This window comes from Rhea pennata, chromosome 1 (genome assembly GCF_028389875.1).
Source record: "Rhea pennata isolate bPtePen1 chromosome 1, bPtePen1.pri, whole genome shotgun sequence".
Taxonomy (NCBI): domain Eukaryota; kingdom Metazoa; phylum Chordata; class Aves; order Rheiformes; family Rheidae; genus Rhea; species Rhea pennata.
Window position 1 is genome coordinate 75,804,945 of NC_084663.1, and position 23,314 is coordinate 75,828,258.

Sequence of the window (23,314 nt, forward strand, 5' to 3'; positions counted from 1 at the left end):
AATAGTGTGTGTGGGAGTAAAGATTTAAGCATGAATAATATTTACAGTAACTAAAGATAACATTACTAATGTACCCACAAATAGAAGTATATATTTATATATTTATATATTGTACTTAATTAGATGCTCTATTAACGCAAAGAAAAACAGACTACTACTTTCGCTGTTGCTGTTCATTTCTCATCTATCCTATTGTAAATGCCTTCAAAGGAACCAACTGGTGTATAAAATTCATAGCTACATCAGTTTCAAGGAAAGAGTAGATAGTGGTAAACCTCTGAAGAAGTTTAGAAGAGGACAGATAAAACGGGCATGGGACTGTTATGTAATTCATAAAACAAAATTATACATCTGTTTCTTTTTTTCTCCCTTTTCTTCTCTTTTGATTTCTACTTGGGCAACGGTTCCACTAAACCACAAAGGAGAAATAACAAAATTTAGATTGTTTTGTTTTCTTCTAAAGATTCAAATATAAAGTTCAAGTGCAATTCAAAATCCAAATATTATTTATGCTACATACTTCTTTCTACAACAGGACTTATCTGCAGGTAGTTTACTTGGATTTGAATAGTTTCCTTCTACGCTTTGAAGATTTGTTTTTCATGGAAAATAAACAGCTAGAAAGAATATTTTCTATGAAATGTAATTTCAAATGGAAGGTGAAGACACACTAGTGCAGACACAACTTTGGATCTTTAACTAGATGCACTCAATGATCCACAATTATTTTTCTTTGTGGTAAAAATTCCATTCAGAACATTGGCTTTTAACAATTATAAAACATTATAAGTATTCTTCAATATACAATTGAAAATAAAGACTGCAAAAAAGAGCCTTCAGATTAACAAATGTTTCTACTATGGAGGAAATACAATATTTGACAAGAATGCAAAGTAACCCCAAACTGAATACCACTAGACTATTTGTATGGTCGTAGAAATCTGGAAACTTTTGAGCGCAGTAGCTTTATAAATGATCTCGGAAACATCTCTTTTGACTCTTGTGCTGTGTACTTGAAATAGTTTTGTGGGTGTGCCAGGACATCAAAGAGAGCTTTGATGAGTTTCTTGTCCTAGGGGAGACAACATAGATGTTAGACACAAGCAGTATGTTGACTTAGTTTCTGCACAGCTTTCAAAATTAATGAACAACAATCATATAGATTTCTTTTTTCAAAATGCCATCCTAGGTAAAGCAGTGTAAGGGAGCTGTACCCCGTGTTGCCTGTAGAGTTTTTTGCTGCTGCAATGTTTTACTGTGCTGTCTGTTTTTCTGCAATTAGTGTTCCTGGAAGGTACTAAACTGAGTGGGTAGAGGCCAGGTCAACTGCAAACCAGCTACATAAGGTAGGCATTAGAATTGCCAGCTGCCTCCTCCTGCCCTCCCAGCTCATTTGAAGCTTTTGCCCTGCCTCCATGAAGGAGAAAGCTGCTTTCAGCAATGCTGAGCTTTGTGAGGACCTTATCCTGCCCTCTTGTGAACCTTGAGTTGGAGGCTCACTGAACCCCTTTGCATGCAGGAGTCGAGACCTGAGTGACCCCAAAACTCTAGTGACCAAATACTCACCAGGTTAGGACTGGGTGCCCACTGGCAGCTGTGTGCTGATCAGTTCCCCTCTTTCCAAACCGTACTTTTCAAGGTTGAATGTTGTCTTCTGAACAAGCTTTTTTTTCTCCCCCCTTTTTTTTTGTTAATAGGTGACAGCCCAGCAGCCTTTCTCTCCATTTCCCCCCAATTTCTTGCTTGTGTCTTTTAAAAATTATTTCACCAGCAGGCTACAATGCTATGTTATGTTTACGTCTTGTTGAGGCAGGACAGTGGCTTAGGTAGATATGTTTTTACTGCTCAAGAAATTCTAATTTAATGACTCATTTAAACATGTGCCAGATGGAGGCTGAAGAAGGCTCTTCAAACAATCGTTTCTTCATTCTTAGTTAACTTATTTTCTAACACGCAATTATATTAGCATGTGTTTCATTTAGGTCCTGATTCAGCAAAAGACATACATGTGCTCAGCATTAAAAGCACAGCTAGTCCTTTAAAGCTAAACCCCCATACTTTGCTAAGCTGCTGATACTGACTGCTAAACAGCTCAGTGGTGCTAAGTAGACTGGAAGTTCCTACATTAACTTCTTTTTCTTCTGGTTGTGTCCATGCTTATAGACCAGTTGATTTTGTACTACCTCAAATACCAGCACAAATCTCAGAGGAGAGAGAATTTAATTTGGGCATCACAGCTGAGGCTTAATTGCTATGAGCCCATCAGGGTAATGAGAACTATCTTGGGAAAATACATAGCAAAAGAAATTCTTGGCCAGCCTCAGATAGAGTAGAATTTTCTTACTTTTAGAATTTCTTGATGATTTTCTGAAGCATATAATCGTCCATCTCGAACAATGTCCTCTATTAGCTGTTGATAATCCTCTGAAAAATGAAGATTCGCAAGTGACTGTTTGTGACATCCTTTGGGAGGATTATAGCTAGACAAGCACTAATTAGCTAGACCTCCTCCTCAAGATAATTCAGGGAAATTCAGCAACCAGTTCATTATCTATATCTCTCATGCTGTTTAATCTAATCACATTAAAAATTTAAATTCTGTACCTCTTTAGAACAGCAATGTTGAGTTATCTACACAAATACTAAATTAGTCTCAGAAAACTCTTCCCTGGCATTATCATCTGTATTTTAAAAATGAAGACACAGGGACTGAAATATGAAATAATTGTCTAAGGTTATACACAAAGTCAGAGGCACAGTCAGGAACAGACCTTTTTCTGCCCTTACACCATCTCTCAATTGATTCTTGAATCAATACTAGTCACCAGCTTAATATCAGGTTTTCTAATCATTCACTAAATTCCACCGGTGTTTGGCACGGAGATGGGCTAACAGAGAACAGCTGCCAAAGGTAGCACAGAAAAGTCTTACTTTCTTTAAAACAGTCTGAAGTCCAAAATACACAGTTTAGTGCTTATTTTTGTATGACAATCCAGACTGTCTTAGAACATTTTGCAACGTTTATTTTGCAAATAACCTTTGAAGGATTTTCTTTTGCATTTTTTTTTCCTGTTGGATGTGTTATTCTTTCAATTTTTGCTTTTCATGGTTTTGCTAGTTACCAGTAAGGCTGGATGAAAGAGCTTCCTAAAATGTAGAGCAATTAAAGGTATGCTCACTATGCATGTGATAAGTAACAAGCCAAAAGGGTCTCCTTGAATTCAGTGGGAGAAGGATTAAATTTAAAGAGTTCAGTGCACCTTGCTGTCTTTAACGGATTAGGAAAAGTAATTCATACAAAATGAAGTATTACTCCAAATCCATTACAACTGATTTTAACATAATTCACTGGAAATCCTAAAAATCAGTTACAACAAATTTTTCTCATTCTTCTCTCCCTGCTGTCAGTGTAAAAGAGATTCTAAGTAACAATTTTCTGAAATCCAGGTATAACTTAAAGATGGAAAATAATCACATTCTCACCATCGTAAGTCACATACGGGACTTGAAATCCTTTCCCACTGTTTCCTTCATTTGACTTGAACTGAATCCATAGCTTCCGTGATCTTGAGGTAAACGCAATAGGTCTCTCGTAAGTCTGACATGTTTCATATGTAGTAATTGAAGTAGGAGAAGCTAGAAGATTAAATAAATAAATGATCTTTATAAAAATAACTTTTTTGCATTCTTCCTGGTCAGAACTGTCAGACTAATAAGACACTTGTTAGTTCACCCACTCCTGAGAGTGAAAGATTTTTATGATAGGAGGCAGGTACTCTTTATTGGCCTATAAGGAGAAGCAAGTTTTTCCACAAAGGTAATGGGAACCCTTCCCCTCCATCCCTCTGTCCTGGGACAAGATGCTTAGGTAGACAGCAAGATGCCACAAATCATTACTAGCATTTACAAAGTTAGTTATGTTACTTATTCTGTGTATTACTGCAGCACTGAATTCCAGCGCTCCAATATGCCAGTCCCAGACAGGCAAGAACAAGTCAGTCGTACCCCAGGCAGCTTTGGTGACCAGCTCCTAACACTTCCAAATCTGGCTGTTTACTTGATAGCAATAAGCTGATTATCAGAATGTAATAACCTTGCTGTACGTTTGAAAAGAAAATGTTATTTATCTATTACTGGTCTGGGATCCAGACAGACCCCTATCTGAACTTATGATAAGTAACACAGACTGCAGGATATCCTCAAATCATTAAGAATATGTCAGGTGGCTCTTCTAAGTTGAAATAAATTACAAAAAAAAAAAAAAAAAAAAAAAAAAAAAAAAAAACAAAACAAAACAAAAAAAAAAAAAGGTTCTTCCTTAGTTCAGAAAAGACCTGTGGACTTCAAAGCCACAGGATAATTAGAGGAAGATCCTTAACAAGCATAACCTTCAAAAATCTGAACTTGCAAGGGCTGACACAACTTTCATCAACATTAACAAAAAGAGTCTTTTTGAATGGAATGGGATTTGGACAAGGCCTTAGATGAATTTCAAAATAAAGATTATGTTAAACTGGAATTAATATTTATCAGGACGTCTTAAGGATGAAACTGTTATAATGATGATGTAGTTACACCAAAAACAAGTAGTGTACATTAGTGTCAGATAGAAGACGGAAATTCCATTTTCCTTAACAATTTAGCTATCTTGAAATGCTAGTTAAGTTTAATAACCTCTCAGACAAGTAAAAATAGCATCTGAAATTTTTGTGAAAGAATATTACAGAAAAAGGTTTCTTACTTCCTTTTTAGTCTTTTAAATTTGTGGATATTTTAATATCACAAAAACTTAAATATCAGAATGTTTTGTTCCAAAAGGTAGTATCTTCAGCACTGAGACTTTTTATTTTGATTTTCCTCTGGAAAAAAACTATTAGTAAAATCCGCGTGATTTTATGAAATATTTCAATTCCAGAGGAACATAATTTTATATAAATTTTTGGAGCCAACTTAATTATCAATCCCAGACATTCACAGCAAAGCTTAAACATAAACCCAAACATCACAGTAGGTTCAGAAAATGCATATATCCAACCAACTTATTCCATCAATGCTACATCTATCTGTGGCATTGCCCTGCAACATATCATTATAGTGAGGGTTTTTAATGAGTTCCAGACTAGAATATTTGATTTTTAAAAGAGTTAAGGTCATTATTTCTTAATGTATACAAAAGGGCAGAGTAAAGGTGACAGAGCAAAGCTAAGAGTACCCCAGAGATGGCTGAGTAAACTTCATGATCCTGCTCACTTTCCATTCATGTTCCCAGGGTAGCTTGGGCTGAACACATCCACACTGTGCACAGGCAGAGGTTACTTCAGATAACTGTGGTCACAGCCTTTACCTGCTCGGCTCAAACAGCACACGGGATCTGCTAAGGCAGCGAGCACGGTCATACTGCCCTGTTCCCAAGGGCTCTGGAACTTGCCTCGGTCCACAGCTGCGTGCGTACGCGTAAGGCTACGACTGGTTGGTGAGTGGGAACTAGAAAAGGGCCTAGCTTCATGTAACCACACTGAGGAGAATATTCTATATTACTCACGCCTAATACTGTGGTCCAGTCCATTCCTGAAGTTCAAAAAAGTGGACTGAACTGTAGCTCTGGAACTGCAATCATTTTTTTCCTCCAGAAGATTGGCAGCTGATGTTATATGAACTATGATAAATATTTGTAAGAGCTATTCTTATGATGCCAAACATACAGTGATCACAAATCATAGCTCTGAAAAACTCCCCGCATTTTCCAGTGTTGCTGTTATTAGTCCTGAGGTGGAAGCCAAACTTTTCCCTGCTATACTTGGCTTTAGTCACTGTTGGAACCAGATTTAGGACTGGAAGGACTATTGAGTTATTCTGCTACAGCAACTGGGCTGCTTTCATAAAACTAGCCAGATATAATGTTCTTCCATCTGTAATGATCAGGTTTCTTTTTGTACTAATCTGACATGTAGAGCTGCCAACACAAGCCCTAGCGGATAAAAAGTTGTGAAAACTATTTTAGCAAGTAAAATATACTATTTTAAACAAAACTTCACATAAACAGTTGTCTTTCAGGTGCCATGTTTCTTGAAGCTTTAACAACAGATCGCCAGAAGCTAGCTGCCTGCATAGGTCTGAAGGAGGGCTGCATCACTGCTGCCCTAACTTCAGAAGTAGATGAATTAACTTTGTAATCGCAGCTACAACATAAGCTGCACTCAACATAAAGTTGGGAAAACTGGAATTCTTGAGAGTATCAGGTTGATGCACCAACCTGTGTTGGTGAATAGATTTAATAATAATTGCAGCACAGATATATCTGCAAAGGAGAAGAGCATCTTCTAGTATGACTTTGCATAGCTTTATGGACTTCCACAGAGCAACAGTGATTCATCTCACCTGATAATTGGGCCAGACAAAAGTCCATTAACTGCTTGTGATTCAGCCAAGACACCACTCATTAGTGCTCTGCTTTAACCTGCTGTGTTAGTTTATTTAGCAATCCTTTTACAAACATTGAATGGATGAAGATCTCATTTTGTCTTGTCCATACGAACTTTCCCGCAATCTATTTGCTATAAATATTTATAATTCATGGCTGGTAACTTACCACTTTTCCTCATGACTAAAACATCACCACATTCGTCTTCAATTGGGAGGAATATCTCAGGTACTACAATGAGTATTCTCCTCTTTGGGGGAGGGTTTATATTCCAAATGCATTCAACATTAGCTGGGTAATCTCCAGGATAGTTGGGCGATTCAATGTAGCCAGTATAATCCCCAAGTTCTCCTCCACAGTGCTGGTCTATGGAGAAATATAAATTAGTATTTGTGTTAGCCTATTAGCTAATTTGAGATGTTTTTCTACATCTGTCAAGAGCAAGTCTAAACTCCTCAAGGCTGCAGATAAGCATACTTTCTCCAGCTGTCTCTTTGTTTAAGATAGAAAGCCTTTAAAGGTATACTCAGTCGGCAAGGCTGCTCCCACTAATTTGCAAAAGCATCCTCTCCAGTGTATAACGTGATTTAACTCTCCATTCAGACTGATTTAACATTTGATTGAGATACCAATGCAGGTAAGTAAGCATGATCCCACTGTGGAAGTATGCACACAGTGGTTACCACTAAGACCATGCTGACACATGGAAGGTTTGTGTGTTGAACATCACTTGTTTTTTAACTTGATTTAGATGAAGGAGTGTAATGAACCTAACAGGTAACCCCATTTTGATTATAGACCCTCTTGCTTTATTTTAGATTAAGACAGTTAATAAAGAATCTTTGCTGACAGTCAGTTTTATTTTCCAAGCTTTCACAATTCCAGCTGAATTTGCTGCAGAAGTCTGATTCAGAAAGCTACTTAAGTTTGATCTCTCCAGTCCTTCTCACCCACTTTTAAATATTTTGCTTAATTAAAGGCTCAAAGATTATGTAAGGTCAGAAATCTGTTTGAAAAGAGAGAACATCAGAGATAGCAAAATGACAAGGATGGTTTAACTTTATAGGATAAACTCCTTCAAATTCCTTGCAAATAACTAATTTACTCAAATTACATAAGAAATAATGAAAGACTTCAAAAATACATAGCATACAATCAGAATAAAAAAAGAGATAGACTTATACAGGAATATTTAGTTTAGATGACATTACCTAATTTTATAGAGAAATTCTCTTAAATTAGCATATGAGAGAGGAACAAAAATTGCCTGCCCAGAAGAATCAGTTTTTCACAGGAGATGAAATAAAATTGCACTGGAGTCCTTGAGGATATTTAAATGGTGATTTAAGATAGAAGACTGAGCACTGCAAAAGAGCTTATGAGAAGATTTCATTGTTATGAGTGATCACCTGACAACTGCAGTATGCATGACCATATCTTATAGTGTTTCCTAATGATTAGTGGCAGTAACTCTGCTGAAAGATACTGAGCTCTACAGAGACACAGAGAAGGATGAAACACTGCAAAACTTACAGGATCTTGAAAGCTCTGTAGTTTTAAATTGTAGCAGGCACTGTGCCAGATTACATTAATACTAAAACAATTATATGCAGCGAGTCGTACTTTTCCAGGTTTTGTTTGCACTGTCTTCACAGTCAATTCTTCCTGTTCTGTATGGCAGAAGCATAAGCTAACTATGAAATGAAAAACTGAAGTCCAGCCTGACCGATGGAACATCCAGGCTGCAATCCACACCCAGAGATATGCTTCATCTCACAACTAATATAAATACAACTTACTTTTGCAGTGCGTAACATTAGTGGAGCCATCAAAATCTGTACTTGTGTTCCCAGGGCAGGTGATGCAGTAGTTCTGGCCAAACTCAGGCTGGTAAGTTCCCACAGGGCACCGGATACATCTGTGTGTTGTGGAGTTGTAATAGTGTCCAGGAGAACAGTGAACTGTAAGGTGTGAGGTACATTATTTTCAGAAAGTAGCAATTTTTAGTGCAGGGGCAACTTCCTCTACCCTGGGCATGTCCCCTGAGCTCCATACTGCAGTATACTTACCACACCATTGCAAGGGAAAAAGACATCAGCTCACTGTATTTCCAATTACAAAGACCCTTCTAACTGGAATCATGTTGCAAAGACTAAAGCTAAAACCTTACGACCTAGTAACACATACCACATGTCTCTTTTACATACAGTGCTTTCCTGTGAGTTTTGAACAAATGGAAGCTGATACCTATCTTCCTCAACAACAGTAATGCTTTTTACAGTAGCAAGAGAGAAGTTTTCATTAGCATCTGTTTGAACAGAGCCAGCATGTAATTCAAGCTACCCTCAGCATTTGCATTGGTGTTTGACATTGTGGGGCACACAACATATTGCACACTTACCACTTGTGCCCAGTCTACCCATAATCAATCTTTAATTTCATAAAATTTCTGTCGTGTTTAGTTCTTCTAATTTGTTAAATAAAACCATATTGCATGCAAAGGCTAAAGCATTCTTTTACGCAAGTTGGTCTTATTTCTTGCCATGCACTGAGGCTGATTTACTTACTAGTTGCAGCGCTACCACTATACGTGCCTGTGGTAAATTCCAAAACATACCATAAAGACTGTTCAGTCTCTGCAGTCTCAGGCAATCATTCCTAGTTTACAGATTTCCTGATCATTTAGTTTAACCACACAGTGTTTCTACATGCAGTGGCTATGTTTGTGTTGGAGAATTTCAAAGTCCCCTGTTACTGAAGTTTACAAACAAAAGGGCAAGCAGTAGGAAAATGAAGGAGCAATATAGCCTACGAATCACGGAAAGATTTGAAATTCACCTTTGGTTTCACAGTCTTGAAATGAAACAGCACCTTCGTACTTGGTCACAAGCCCACCACCACATGGAAAGCAGAGGGTCCTTCCTGGTTCAGGCTGATACGTACCAAGAGGACAGACTCTACAAGGTTTAAAACCGTCTGAAGAATAGTGTCCAGGAGAACACTGCCCTAGAAATTGAAAATGATCATCTGTATTAGTGAGCCTACTTTTCTGGACAAAGTATAAAAGCCACTAGTAATTAGTAATGCTTCCTATAATTTAAAAAATAGTATCAGGACAGCTGCTAATGAAGTTCTAATCTTACCTGCCAATTTTATTCCTGCAACTGCTTCCTAAAAATGATGCCAGGAAATAGAACTAGCTTCTTAATAAGTTCTTTACTATATATGGTTTTTTTTTCCAGTAAGGACTCCATTGTTGTAATACTTAGTACTTTTGCTAAGTCTTTCATCTGAAAATCTCAAAGCACTTTGTAAGAAATAATGAATCTTCAGACCATATCCATGAAGCAAGTTTTTTTTTTTTTTTTTTTTTTTAATCTCCATTTTATACCTATGGAAACAGTAGATAATGGGATTTACCAGACTGGATTGGACCAGTCAAACACCCTGTTTGTGAAAGCAGTTGACACCGTCAGTTTTCCAGGAGGCTATGAGAATTAGTGCTTGTCAGAAGCTCTTTTGCCAGAAAACGGTGATTTGTGAAAAGCAAAGCACTTTGTGGGTAAGTCTGCTAACAGATACAATGCTGTTTCAAAATTTGCTCTCCAGGCAATTTCTGACAGGCAATTTAATTGGCTTGTTTCTTGCTAGTTTGATGATTTCACTCCTTGACAGCCTATCTGGGAATCAGGATGTCAAGTTTTTCAGGATCTATGACATTAGTGCATGTCTTCACACCACCCCAACATAGGAGACTAGTGCTTTGAGATGTGTTTTAACTGTTCCCTGAGGTTGCCTAATCCCAATACTTTATAATTTAGCTCCCAAAAGAGGAAAACAGTAGGCGTAAACAACTGGCTCAAAAACCTGAAAGCTCTGAGAACTCTAGTTGGGGCTAGTTAAGAACGTGCCTGGAAATGTGGAGGGCTTCTAGCATCTTCAATACTTTGCTGTCAGGAGGAACAAGAACTTCCAAGCAAAGGCAAAATTCAGATACTGTCCTCACAAAAGTCAAAAGTGAAACCTCTATGGACACCTGTGGGACCGGTGTCTCCGGGACTCCGTTCTGTTCCCATTCCAGCAGGCTGCAATATGACTATACAAGCTGAAGTCGTTACAGACCTTTGAGAAATGGTACGACACTGCTCATTTGAAGTCTGTTCTGTAGCACAACTAGTCTGGTCCAATGGGGCACTGGACGTTAATGTAAAAACAGTTAATGAAAATTGAATTGGGATCTGGATTTTTACTGTCACAATTTAGCATTTGTGAAACTCTTACAGACATTTTTTTAAAGAAGTAGTACAGTTGAGTTTTAATAGTGCTAAATACCTGCCACTTTCAGCACTACAGTGTCCCAGTCCTCGCCTGGAGACGTAGAAGGAAATGAGCTGTTTATTTCATTCTTGCCTTTTCTACTGAAATTGCCAAAAAATAGGATTGAGGTGGATTTCCCGGAGAAATGCCTCGGCTGAACAGTTTTCCTAGCTGTGCTTTGTGCTTGTGTCTACATGAACTGCATGTAACAAGTACCATAGCATCTTACTTACTTGCAACTACAATATAGAGGGAGTTCTATGCAACAGTCAGTTAAAATTTCTTACATATTTTTATGTGCCTCACCTACAGGGCAGAGAATCTCAAGCATAGCATATTTGTTACTACACTAGCATTACTGTTCCAGAAGCTATGATACAAAAATACTATTGATTTCGGGTGGTGAGTACATTTCTAACAAAATCTGTTTTTAATCAAAATATGCTGTTTCATCATATATGCTGAAACATTTTATGGAGACATACTGATCTTGACAAAATCTTCGACAGTGAAGAATATGAAGACTACAGCATATTCTCTCTTGCCACTTTCAGAGAGAGAAAAGGGGAGAGCTCATCAGAAAAAATGTCTGTTGTCAGATCACAACAGTCTATCTTGAGACAAATCCACTCTGCAAAAAGAGTTATTATTCACGTGGAGAACAAAAATTCAAGTGGAAGCTTTGCCAGCTGTGAAAAAAAAATTGTCTTTCATCTTGCTGTTGTACCGTTTTGGTCAGTGTACTACAGCAGGTCCTTGTACATTAAGACTTTATGTTGCTAATAATCTAGTCTTGTTCTATTTTGGCTAAATAAGAGCCGCTATAACTGAAGATGCACAGGCATTCCACAAGTTTCCAGTGACACAATTCCTTCATCCAATAAATCAACCAAATCTACCATATGTTTAAACTGGAGACACTAAAATTATTTTTCATTTGGTGGATGGGGAAAAAAATGGCAGCATCTCCAATGTTATTGTGCATTCGTTCTAGATATCCTTGAAGCAAACATTAATGCAATTAATGAATGAGTTTTAAAGATAGAACTTCAAAATCCAGCATAGCAGATAGGACAGATTTGTTTCAACGTCAAAGAATGTATCTGACTATAAAGTAGATTTTGCTCATGTGTAATGAAATAAGGTACAGAAAATAATTAACGGTTGTATCTTGAAACCTTGTCTTGATTAAGTTACAGTAGAAGCATAACAAACTGAACTTAATCTCTCTCTTCTGAAACTAGGGATTATCATCACCATTATTTACTTTATATATAGTGAAGCTGAGTCAGAGATATTAAGTCACTTGCCAAAAGCTACAGGGAACTTGAGTAGCATTAAAACTCACAGTCCTTAGCTTTAAATGCAGGTACAGATCCCTGCAGTACAACATTCTCAAAATCACGATCGCTACAGATTACACCAGGTAAACTGCAGCCCATGCAAAATGTTTAATCGGCAAGCTCATTAGACCAATACCAGGCCAAATTAATCTATCCCTTTGGCTCGCAATACACATGATGAGCCCTTACAAGTCAAGGTATGTCCAGACTCCACACCTGACTTGAAGCAAAGTGTTTTGCTTGGCTTGCTTGGTTCCATGCCATAGCTCACACTGCTGCAGCTGGTCACATCTGTTTGGTAGCAATGCCAGCATGTCAGTGGATGGAACAATCCAAAACATGTGTATTGCTTGTAAGGGCACAGAGTTTTCTTCTGTCAGCTTTACAAAACAGAAATGTGGAAGGCACTCTCCTCTTTTAGCCTCCGTGCCTCACATGCCATATGACAATACCTACTCCTTTGATAATCAAATTCACTTGCCTCCACACTCTGACACGTTCCGGGCGCCTGCTACTCCCTGTCCATCATTACTTGGGCAAGGCTCACAGGTAAGTTGACCTTCTGTGTCTTGGTATGTTCCTGGCGAGCAAGGAATGCACTGATTATGTTCTCCACTATAAAAGGTGCCGGTGCTGCAGGTAACTGAGAAAAGAAAAGGGGAATCTCCATAAGGACTTTCATTTTGGTCACATCATTTGCCTTTATATCAAACATCTGAGAAGTGAGATCTCTTTGGCCCCAGTATGATAGTGGCACTCGGCATACACTGGCTAGGATCCCCACCTGATGTAACTAGGTCCATCTCCACTGTGGTCTAGGTCAATTTACATCAATGCAAGATCCTTCTTCTATTGTTTGAACCATTAGATGGCATTTAACTGCACTTAAGCATTTATCAGATATATGTTGCTGATGCAGTCTTAAAATGGAATATCGTCGTTTAATTAAGACAGCGGTGCATAATGTATAGGAAGTGATGTGAATTTTTAGTTTACAGTAGATGCAGTTACATGTTGGCTTTATGGAAGAAGATAGTAAGTCTCTCTCCTGAGAACAGTTTTAGAAATTTCTCTGAGGGCAATGTATCCCATGCAATACTTCTTGAAACTTGCATACCTTAACTGAAAGGCATTTTAAATAGAGATATGAATCCACATGCTATTCTTGCTACAACAGGGAACATGATTGTATTAAATATTTTTCTCTGCAGAATACAGGTAGTTAAAGTACATAGGTTTCTAGACACTAATAGCAACAGTGTTTCAATACAGCTTCTAAATCACTGTTCCTATATGCTGAAAACAACATCTGAACCAATTCTTTAGAGGCACCTACCAGATCTGCATCAAGAAACTATTTCTTTTTGCTTGCAAATGACTTGGTGTCTAAAAGAAGCTGAGAACACAGATGGGCTGATTTTCAAAATGTGACTTCTAGCAATTAGCAATGTTGTGCTGAGAACTGCCATTAATGGGTTTGCATTAGCAGCTTATCCTCAGGAAGACACTAGAGCCTGATAACCTGGGAAACAGCTCAAAAGAAATCGATACTTTACATAAAGTTAAAATAGGTATCTCTAGATCACGGCTTTTTAGCCTTTTTTAAATTGGACCTCTTGAGTGTTATATAGATATTATTGATCATAGATTATTTGGTGGTGAGGAGAATTAAAGAGGGGCTATAATAAAACTAAATATATAGAATCTAAGCAAACAGGATTTTACTGTTTTACAGAATGGTAATTACATTTTCATCGGATGCTTGGGGCAATGAGAAACTAGCTACCAGCTACTATCATGGCACGCCCTGATACGCATCTGCTGGCAGCATGAGAATGTGTACATATTTATGTTTCTTTTTTTGTCCTGCAGTCATTTAATGAAGTTTCTTGTGCTGTCTTATGAACCATCAATAGACACAGGCTGAGTAACATGGATCTAAATTGTTTGTCACCTAATAGATTTCCTGCCAACTCATTAGGGGCTGGTTAAGTCAGGAGGGGTGCTTGTTTTGGGGGCTTTGCCTGGTCTGAAGGGAGCTGTGGGGACTTACCGCATTTTCCTTCCTGCAGCACTTGCCCTGCACTGCAAGCTTCATGTCCTTCAGTAGCTTTAGCTGGCTTCTGAGCCACTTCATATTCTGTCCCAGAAAACTGAATGTAAAATTGCTGTTTATTAATAGATTTCCTCAATGTTTTGATTGCAGTTTGCAGCTTCTGCTCCATCCTTTTCCGAACACAGTCAATGTTACAGGTGTCTAAATGGGAAATGATAAAAAAACTAGAAGCAATTGAGATTCATATTTAAGCAAAGGTGCTTAACATAAAACCCCTAGCCTATATTGCGCTGTTTCTCAGACCGCATTATCACTCCACTGTTTGCTTCACTTTCTTCTTCATATAAATTCTAGAAGCAGCACACTATACTCAACATTGGGCCTCTATAGGGGACAAGCCAGTACACTGAGGTTCGCCAAACTAAACTTCTCAGGCTGTAAGGTAATTGCACTCCCCATGCACTTCTCTGCATTAAAAAGACTAGTTCTACTGACTGCACAGAGAGGGCTGCAGCACACATCAATCTAGGCAGCAAAATCGGGCTGATACTGGGCAAGGTTGCCATCACAGCTTTACAGCGTTGCACTGACTGCTGCTGTGTGCACTGCCAGAGGTGTGGGGAATTGCCCACTATACTCTAATTCCAGATATGTATTCAAGCTGACTTGACTAATGTTTCTGAATTTTCTCAGCCCATGGTTTACTCAGTTGATTAGGAATTCTCACTCAGTTCCTGGTGCAAAATATTTAAGTGATGCAAAGAAAGCTGCTTTCTGGCATGATTGCTGTTTGAACCACTTGGCTGGTGAGCTATGTCTCATGGGCTAAGAAAACTGCTGTTGAGGACTGGGATGTATTGAGCCCACATTTTTTTTGGCTGGATTTTATAGCATAATATTCTATCTCATGAATAACTTGAAGCAAATCTATTTCTTTCTGAAGTTTGTTACCAAAATATGAGTATACCAAATGTGTAATAAAAATGTTTTATTTTCAGATTGAAGTTGCAGAAACTTAAATTTTGAAGGATATTTTCACGGCTGGTGCTACAAAACCTCTACCTAATTCTTACAATCTCTGTGTATCAATTAATGCTTCTGTTGTTTGAAGAAATCAGACTAAATTAAGCTACTAGATTTAACTCCAGACTTTGAGGAAATTTTGCTGCAGGTCTAATCTTTGTTCTTTTGGCTTAATTTCACACTTGACTCCTTTCAATTAATTTTGAATGTGGAAAGGCTGTTGAGTAACGATTGTGCTAAAAGGTTTGCACAGCAGCTTGATGAAACAGCACCAGAGAGAATCTAACACATTGAGGACCTGAATTACAATTTCTCTCCACAGACCATGGGAGATCTTTCACCAACCTGAGACTTCTTCTGCCTTCATCTCCACTTCAAACTCTGCAGTGATATGGGACACTTCTTTTGATGGTGACTTGCGGCCCCGGCGTTTTTTCTTGGAGGAATCACACTTGAGATTCACAAAGGTCACCTGGCAGTTGTCTGTACAAGGGAATGGACCTCCTTTGCATAAGAGAAGCAACACAGAAAAGAAATCAAGTAGCAAAGTAGCAAGTGGCAGGCTAATGAGTGATAGCTGAGTTATCCTGAATGCAGTGACGGGTTTCATAACATTTCGCATGCAGTGTTAGACACCTCCTGCTCAGTGCAATTTTGCGTTTGCTCATTTTGCAAGTGAAAGCAAGAGGCATAAATACAAGTGTGGTGATGCTTAGCTGCATAGTCGTACTTCTAATGTTTATAATTTCCTGTCTCTTTTCTGCATAAAGATTGGGAAACTCTTTACAGAGATTAGTTAAGATCAGTGATACAGTCATTTGATGGTTAAATCAAGCAAGAGAGTCAATTTTCATAACTTGATGAGTGACAAGCCTGGGACAAAAGCATAGCAGTTCTGGCTCCCAGATGAACTGAAACTATCAGTTGGGGTTTCTTCTCCTTCATCAGTGGCAATCACCAGATATCAAAGTTTAAAAAAAGATTAAAAGCCCTTTAGTGGGAGTTTATGAAAATATATTAGAAGGCTTTAAGGGAAAACACATGCCGGGGAAGTGAGGCTTTAAGGGGAAATACATGCCAGGGGAAGTGAATACAGTCTCTAAATATGAGGAGAAAGGATAAAAACTGTTAGGACACAATCACTTAAGCATCGTCTCCCTATATAGAGACATCTAGATGAAAATCATCCCATTTATAATACTTGATGGACCTTCCAGACTGGGGGGGAAATCTATAACACCAAAGCCACCAAAAGGATTTCATTCCGAGCTTGTGGCTGTATGATATAATCTTTTTGTTAAACTCAGAATTTCAGAAGAGGTAACAGAGAGAAAGCAAAGCTAGCAACAGACAAAGGAAATGCAATCAAGAAATACATTCCCCTGGTGATCTTATGTACCAAAAAAGAACTTCTATGACTTTCAAAATGAGCCTGATAATTAAAAGAAGGCAATACATAAGGAGAAGGTAACAGACGCTCTCTTTGTTTTAAGCCAGTATTTGGAAAACTAGAAAGATAAGTGTTTAGACTGCAGGGTAAAAATAAACTTTAAATCTAAATTTAAATATAAAATCTTCAAACTTTCAGCATTTCAATATGCTTGTTTACTCTTTTCTGTTCACAGCTCATATATGGCTCTCCCCACTCAGTAACAAAAGCTGTGATAAGACAGATTCACAATAAAGAATATATCAGTATAGGTTTGCTCTAACCTGCTAAGTTGCTATAAGCAACATTATGGACTATTGCAATTAAGCCAGTACCATGTATTAAAATCTAGAATATTCAGAGTTAAGATTAAATTTAATCTTAAAATTAAATTATTTTAAGATTAAGATTAAATTTAAATCAATCCCAAATATTTTAAGATGTGGAAATACATAACAACACACAAACAGGCTTCAGTTGTACCTGTTATGATATCAAGGGAGGACAAGAAATAAGCGTCATGAATATTTGTTAACTATATATCATTTTTATAGTCTCTCTTTTTTAACTTTAAAAATGATGTTCAAAAATATTAATAATAAAATACCATATCTATTCATACCAAGTTTGAATAACATTTGATCCCTTTGATCCAGCCTGACAAAGACTTTTTTAATCTCAGATTTTGCTAATTATGTCTAAACCTTTTTTTTCTAACATTGCAGCTATTCATTCCAACATTATGAAAGATCTAAGGCCATGTAACATCAGATTTTGATTATAACTTTCCTGTATAGGGCCTCTCTTTGCTGCTGCAATGGGATACTAATCCAGCATAAAGCAAATAACAGAAATAATAATAGCTCTTGCTAGTGTATGTTTTCTTTTATAAACCTAATTTGGAATATCTAAACCAAACCAAACTGACTTTATTTCATCTAGCTTTCCCTTGGTCAGTAGCACCCCCCCCCCAAGATATTGTTACTATTACCAATGCCAGAAAAAGGATCAGTTTAATTTTGAATTTATGTATTTTCGACAAAGATTTTGCATGGCAACTTGTGACATTTTCAGCGCTGACAGATCCAAACCCAAGCCACTGTTTCGCTTCAGTGTGAAACTTGGCCTGAGCTCAAGTTCAGATCCAAATCTGAAAACCATTTCTAATTTCTTTTGTGTCTGCAGTATGAAAACAAATTATGAACACAAGCAAACAAAAAAAAAAAAAAACCCATCAAAATGCTGTTTATGTGTTGGAAGAAACCACATACCTGATACAGCTTGCTTCCCAGAATCTTTCGCTTTTTCTTTGCTGCGAGGCCGCAAATGGCATTTTGCATCTTTAATTTTAAAACGAGCTTTCTGCTTGACTGGAGGGGCTAATGAATCTGTGGATGTCAGGTAAAAAGTTATCACATGTATTACAGATCAAATGAAGTCTGACATTTATTTTTAAAAACAGACTCAGAAGTCTTCTTGCAACGTGCAAAAGAGACGGTCCAAGAGGTGTACATCTTGTACACAAGGATCCATTTGCGTAAATCCATTTTCCTCAAAACCACTTGCACTTGAACCCATAAAGATCAATGAATTTGCTAACACACTGCACATACTCTTCTCCTCCAGCATACCCTGCACATCTTTGTGGAATTTGGTCAAAATTGACTTATTATGAACAAAGTTAACTCTTATCAAATTTTGTTGTCTTGCCAGCTGTGACTTCCCATGCTTGGCCATGGTTCTGCTCTTACTAATGCAAACCAGGAATAAGATTAATTTAGAGGAACTGCGCTGCTGGCAATTGAAAACTATCCAAGAGAACTGTCTTTATGGCTATGTAATCTGTGCTAGCTAATAGTCTATGGCTTGCAAGCTTTATTCTTCATCTTTAAATCCAACCCAGTTATGTCTTACAACTTTAAAGGCTATTATACAGCTATGCACCGCTTAGGAAATGTAGCCGCTGGCTGACTCCTTTCTCACAAAGACGGCGGTGGAAAAGGCTGGGCCCAGCCTTGTCTCCCTGGGGACACGGCAGGCTGCACGCAGAGCCGCAGCGGGCGGCGGGCGCTCGCAGGAGCCCCGCGCCGCAGGTCCATCGGCCAGCAAGGGCCGAGCCGAGCCGAGTCTCTGGCGGTAACCAGCCCTGCACCATGGGCAGCCAGCTCTGGGGCCGCGTAGCGGACTTCACAGCATCGTACCTCCTAATCCTTTCCAAACATGTAAGGAATACGTGGTTAGAGAACTGGCAAATTCAGGCGCAAGAGCCATTCTGGGGAGAGAAGGACTGCAAGCGCTTAAAGTCGCCTGCTGCTTCGCGCTGCTCGATGCAGTTTCAGCTGCCTCTCATTTCGCCAGGCTTTGACCGTTTGAGCTGAACTTTTTTATGCTGGGTATCGGCTTTAGGAAAAATGTTGAAGTGCTTCTGCAAAAATAATCCAGTTGTTTCTGACAGCAGAGATGAATGAAACACGATACGGGCTCATAAAAGTCTCGTAGGCCTTTGTCTCGTAGGCCTTTGGCCACGAGTCCCCCGAGCCCCCCACGCTGCTAAGCAGGGACTTGCCAGGCGAGGGCTGGGCCCCACCGCCGCCTTTGCCACTGGGTTGCCGAGGGGCCTGTCTGGCTCCCTCCCAAGCCTGTGAAAAATGGCCCTTTTGATATGCTCCCTGCTGCCTCGCTGGACTAGGGGAAGTGAATTCCTCCAGACGTCTGTCCTTCGTGCCCCCAGCGCGGCGCGCCCCCGCTCCTGCGCGCGGCCTGCCAAGCCGGGCGCCGCGCTGCGGGGCAACCACGCGCGCCCCAGCCCGGCCGGAGACGCTGCGGGAAGGACACTGGGGAAGCGCAGGCGACTTTCAACCCGGCCCGACGCCGCTTTTGAGCGCTCCGTCTCGCGACGGACCGGCGGCCGCGGCGCGCGGGAGGGCACCTACCTGCGCAGCTGGGCAGCGTGGCGTTGCGCTTCGGCGGCGGAGCTTTGCCCTGGGGGCCGGGGACGCCGCAGCTCAGCGTGTAGCTGTTCTCCGAATCTGAGCGAGGCAGGAGGCAGGGTGAGCGCGGGCGGCCGCGGCCGCGCGCGACCCCTCGCCTCCCCCCAGCGCCAGCGCTTATTTGCACCCCGAAACACGCAGCTCGAGCGCTCAGCCTGCACTTTAAGTGGCTGAAGTAGCTCGCTAAAGGCTGCTGCTCCACAGTGTTGGCTACAAATTTTATTTTTCTTCCAGCACTGAAATTTTGCAATTTATAAACAACTGGGTTTGAGGCTAGCTGTAAATAAAATAATTCCATGGTGGCAGGTAGAAAATATTTTACTGCGTTTGTCCAGGACAGAGTCCTTGGGCTTGGGTAATCTCTGTAATTTTAAAAAAATAGGCTATGTACTTCAGTAATAATTTTAGTTTCAGACGCTGATCAAATTTGTTGGCAGAAACAAAAATAACATACTTACAGTCATAACAGGGCTTACATACTGCACAGATAAAACTGTGTATTGCTGCATTAAAAATTAGATAAATGCATGGGTCCAGGAATCTCTGCTAACCTGAAAATAAACTGTGAACAGCTCTACAGCATATAATGCCAGGACTAACGTGAAAAGTAGAGAGACTCAAGTTAGTAGGAATTCACCAAAATCAGCTGTTCAGTTTTCCACGTTTTTAGGATAAAAATGTGATGTTAATTTTTTTCTTTCATACCATTCTGGTTAAGATAGTTCTGCCTCAGATTTTTATTAGAATTTCTTGACTACTTTTTCAAGTGTCACCTCAAATTAAATGACTAAGGGCCAAACCTCTCACTGACACTTGGCTCTTCTGTTTATTGACACACGTTTGGCCCAGACACTAATTTGAAATGACTTTTTGCCCATTTATAATTGTTGATAACAAAAACTGAATGTAAGAATCATCAATACGTTAGCTGAGAAAAATCAACAAGTCACATTCTGTATCTAGACTTAGGAGGACACATATTTATTCTGTACCCACCTGGAACAAAAAGAGTATTGGATGGGCATGATAGGAAGCAGCTTTCTATGCCTCCTGTCTTACTACACACTAGCTGAGCCTTTGCAGCTGGTTTGGCGTTCGGGAGACATTTCACCATCTCTGAGGAGGAAAAAAAAAAAAAAAAAAAAAAGAGAGAGAGAGGAAAAAAAGAAAGAAAAATCAAACACCGTTGATGCAGAACCCTGAGCACCCACTTGCTTACAGTGGTGAAAAAAGGTAGAAGGGACAATGAAGCAAAATAACAGCCCCAGGAATTTCTGAAATAAGTATGTAATAGGGAGAGAATATCTGGATCTTGAGCTTGAACTTGGAATTTAAACTCCTTCATATTTTCTAGGCCCAAAGCCTGGATCAGAGTCCTTTCCTCCCACCCTTCCCCTTGGGACTACTCAAGGGCTGATCTGCATTTTGAAACGCAGGTGTGTCTTTAAGCACGAGCACAATTCAGCATGCACAACCTGATCGCAGAAGCAACAGCTACGACTAGCGACGAGCCTTCAGCAACATGCACGGGAGTCGCCCTAACAAAGATCCCTTAATTTAAATAGCTGTTAAAACAGTATTTTCATCTTCTCATTTCAACTCTCACCAGCTTTTTAATCTCAGCTCCATGCCCAAGCCCCCAATCTTTGAATAGGAAACCACCCAGGCACACAGAGGTAGGTAGGACATGCTGCTCGTGGTGGTGGTGGTGGGGGGGCTGGTCCCATTTGTCCTTTCTGCCACTACTGACGTGCCCCAGGCAATGCCAGGAAGGGAAACTGTGGCACACGGACGCACTCCAGCCCCCCACCTCATCAAGACCCACTACACCAGGCACATTATAGCCAGTATGGTGGAAACACCCAGCTTCTCCTCATGGCTTCATGGCAGGAGGAAGTTAGAGTCACCTGCAGGTCTTGCAAACTGCTTTTTATATTTGGGTAAGGGACTGCTTATGTTTTATCTGAACTTACCTAAAGTTGTTATGAGTTGCTGGACCAGTCCCTGTGCTTCACCGTGAGATGACAGTATGCTGCTAATAATTCTAACCTTGCATTTATTTTATTTTGAAAACTTTGGGGACTCAGATGGTATTTAAATACATCTTTTGCTATACAAACGACTAACCAGGTGCATTCTTGGCTGCAGGTGGTAGGTGCCATCACTATCTGCACTTAGCTCTTCCTTTAACCTCTGCACTGACTGCCAGCTGACTGCAGGCTGGGCACCTCTTCAAGCAGGTATTTCATGTTACATCAGCTGGCTAAACCTCAGCATGAAGTTTGCACACCAGTTCTTGCTTCAGCCCTGTAAAAATGCCTGTGCAGGTACATATGTCCTCCTTCCTACTTGCCCTTGCTACTTCTTTCAAGTGTGCTCATGAGATGGATTATCTCTCTCTCTGATGAGATGGATTGGCTGACTGGTTTTACTCCTGACTGGCCTTGCTACTGCAAGTGCTGTTTTTCCTACCCCTCAGCCTGGTGCTGAACCACACCAAGGTAGAGGGGAGTTCAGAGCTACAGCATCACTGTGCAGGAGCAAGTAGCCAGGCCAACTTGCATTCACCAGTAGATTGGGAAGAGTCTAGTAAAGCTGGGATGAAACAGGCCACTTTGAATGTGGTAGCTGGAACGAGCCTTGCCCAGCTTGGCCTGAGGATAGAGGAAGGGTCCATCAGCTGCCCTCCAGGCTGCATTCCCCAACACTTACAGTTACTTACAAATATATGTAAGTCCCTTAAACATTCCTGATGCTCATATCTGAAATATGGGAATAATCATATTTCATTTACCTCCCTCCCAAGACCTTTTGTACTACTTGGATGATGTTTATAAAGAAATAATATTCTTTGCACTGAGGAGGCAACAGAAGTGCACAGTGGCATTGCTGAGCAAAAGAGGATTTTGTTACTTTAAATGTCTGCAAATCACATGGCATTCAGAATCATTAGGTATCATTCTTCTTCTTTTTATTGTGCTTCTGTAACAGTGTAGAATGCAGTTTCCTCTGAACAATGTTGATAATAAAGGCAGGTGATCAGCAGGGAGATCACACTCATTTTAAGCCTCATTAAATTCATCAAATAAAACTGTATATCAATAGAGAAAGGTGTTTGGTTCTTCATCTTCCAGCTGGGTATTACAAATAATGAAGGGAAATTTATGAGTAGGAAAATATTTTAATAGAGTCTCTTATCATGGGAACAGCATTTTTACTGGATTGAGAGGGCGTATAGCACAGTACTCCTGTGGTCTAAGTATGTACCAGACTTCAGATGATTATGGTCCTTGCTGTTAGTTTACAAACCCTTTTGCAGAGGTCTATCTGGTACATTGGAAGGGAGATATAGTTGATAATTCTTGCTCCTATAGTACTTACTTGTTCTCTATATAGCAGCGAAGGCAGTATATACAAAAATAAGTGGGGGAAACGAAGTATTAGTTATGGTCAGGAAGAAAGACAGTGGCAAAGTCTGAAATCTAGCTCTAGTTCTCCCTCAGTTATAAAGTGTTTTCCATAATGCTGTATCCAAGTAAGTGGAATGCCACAACCATCTGATCATGCAAAAAGCCAGTGCTCTCTACTCCAGACTCCAGTGCTTGCCCTCAGTAAGTCAGGAGATTCTCTTAACATGGTTCCCACTTTACTGTTCTGTCTTGCTCCCAATTAAGTATTAGGCATCAGCTCCAAATGTGTCAGTAGTGTCAATGATTAAAAAAAAATAAATTTGGT

The 23,314-nt window shown here is 39.7% G+C and overlaps 1 protein-coding gene across 1 annotated transcript in view; it reads right to left on the bottom strand.

Annotated features, from left to right (window-relative positions):
• Nucleotides 1–918: 918 nt before the first annotated feature.
• The window catches only part of SCUBE1 (signal peptide, CUB domain and EGF like domain containing 1), a 209,806-nt gene continuing 187,410 nt past the window's right edge, over nucleotides 919–23,314 (bottom strand). Inside the window, exons 12-23 of the mRNA XM_062570700.1 lie at nucleotides 20,576–20,695; nucleotides 19,523–19,618; nucleotides 17,861–17,977; nucleotides 15,506–15,664; nucleotides 14,135–14,338; nucleotides 12,563–12,724; nucleotides 9,260–9,427; nucleotides 8,221–8,382; nucleotides 6,590–6,787; nucleotides 3,484–3,636; nucleotides 2,345–2,424; nucleotides 919–1,072 (exon numbers count right to left, since the gene is read on the bottom strand). Of these exons, the coding sequence (XP_062426684.1) occupies nucleotides 920–1,072; nucleotides 2,345–2,424; nucleotides 3,484–3,636; nucleotides 6,590–6,787; nucleotides 8,221–8,382; nucleotides 9,260–9,427; nucleotides 12,563–12,724; nucleotides 14,135–14,338; nucleotides 15,506–15,664; nucleotides 17,861–17,977; nucleotides 19,523–19,618; nucleotides 20,576–20,695 (1,772 nt within the window). The 3' untranslated portion in view covers nucleotide 919. The remainder of the gene's footprint in view (nucleotides 1,073–2,344; nucleotides 2,425–3,483; nucleotides 3,637–6,589; nucleotides 6,788–8,220; nucleotides 8,383–9,259; nucleotides 9,428–12,562; nucleotides 12,725–14,134; nucleotides 14,339–15,505; nucleotides 15,665–17,860; nucleotides 17,978–19,522; nucleotides 19,619–20,575; nucleotides 20,696–23,314) is intronic.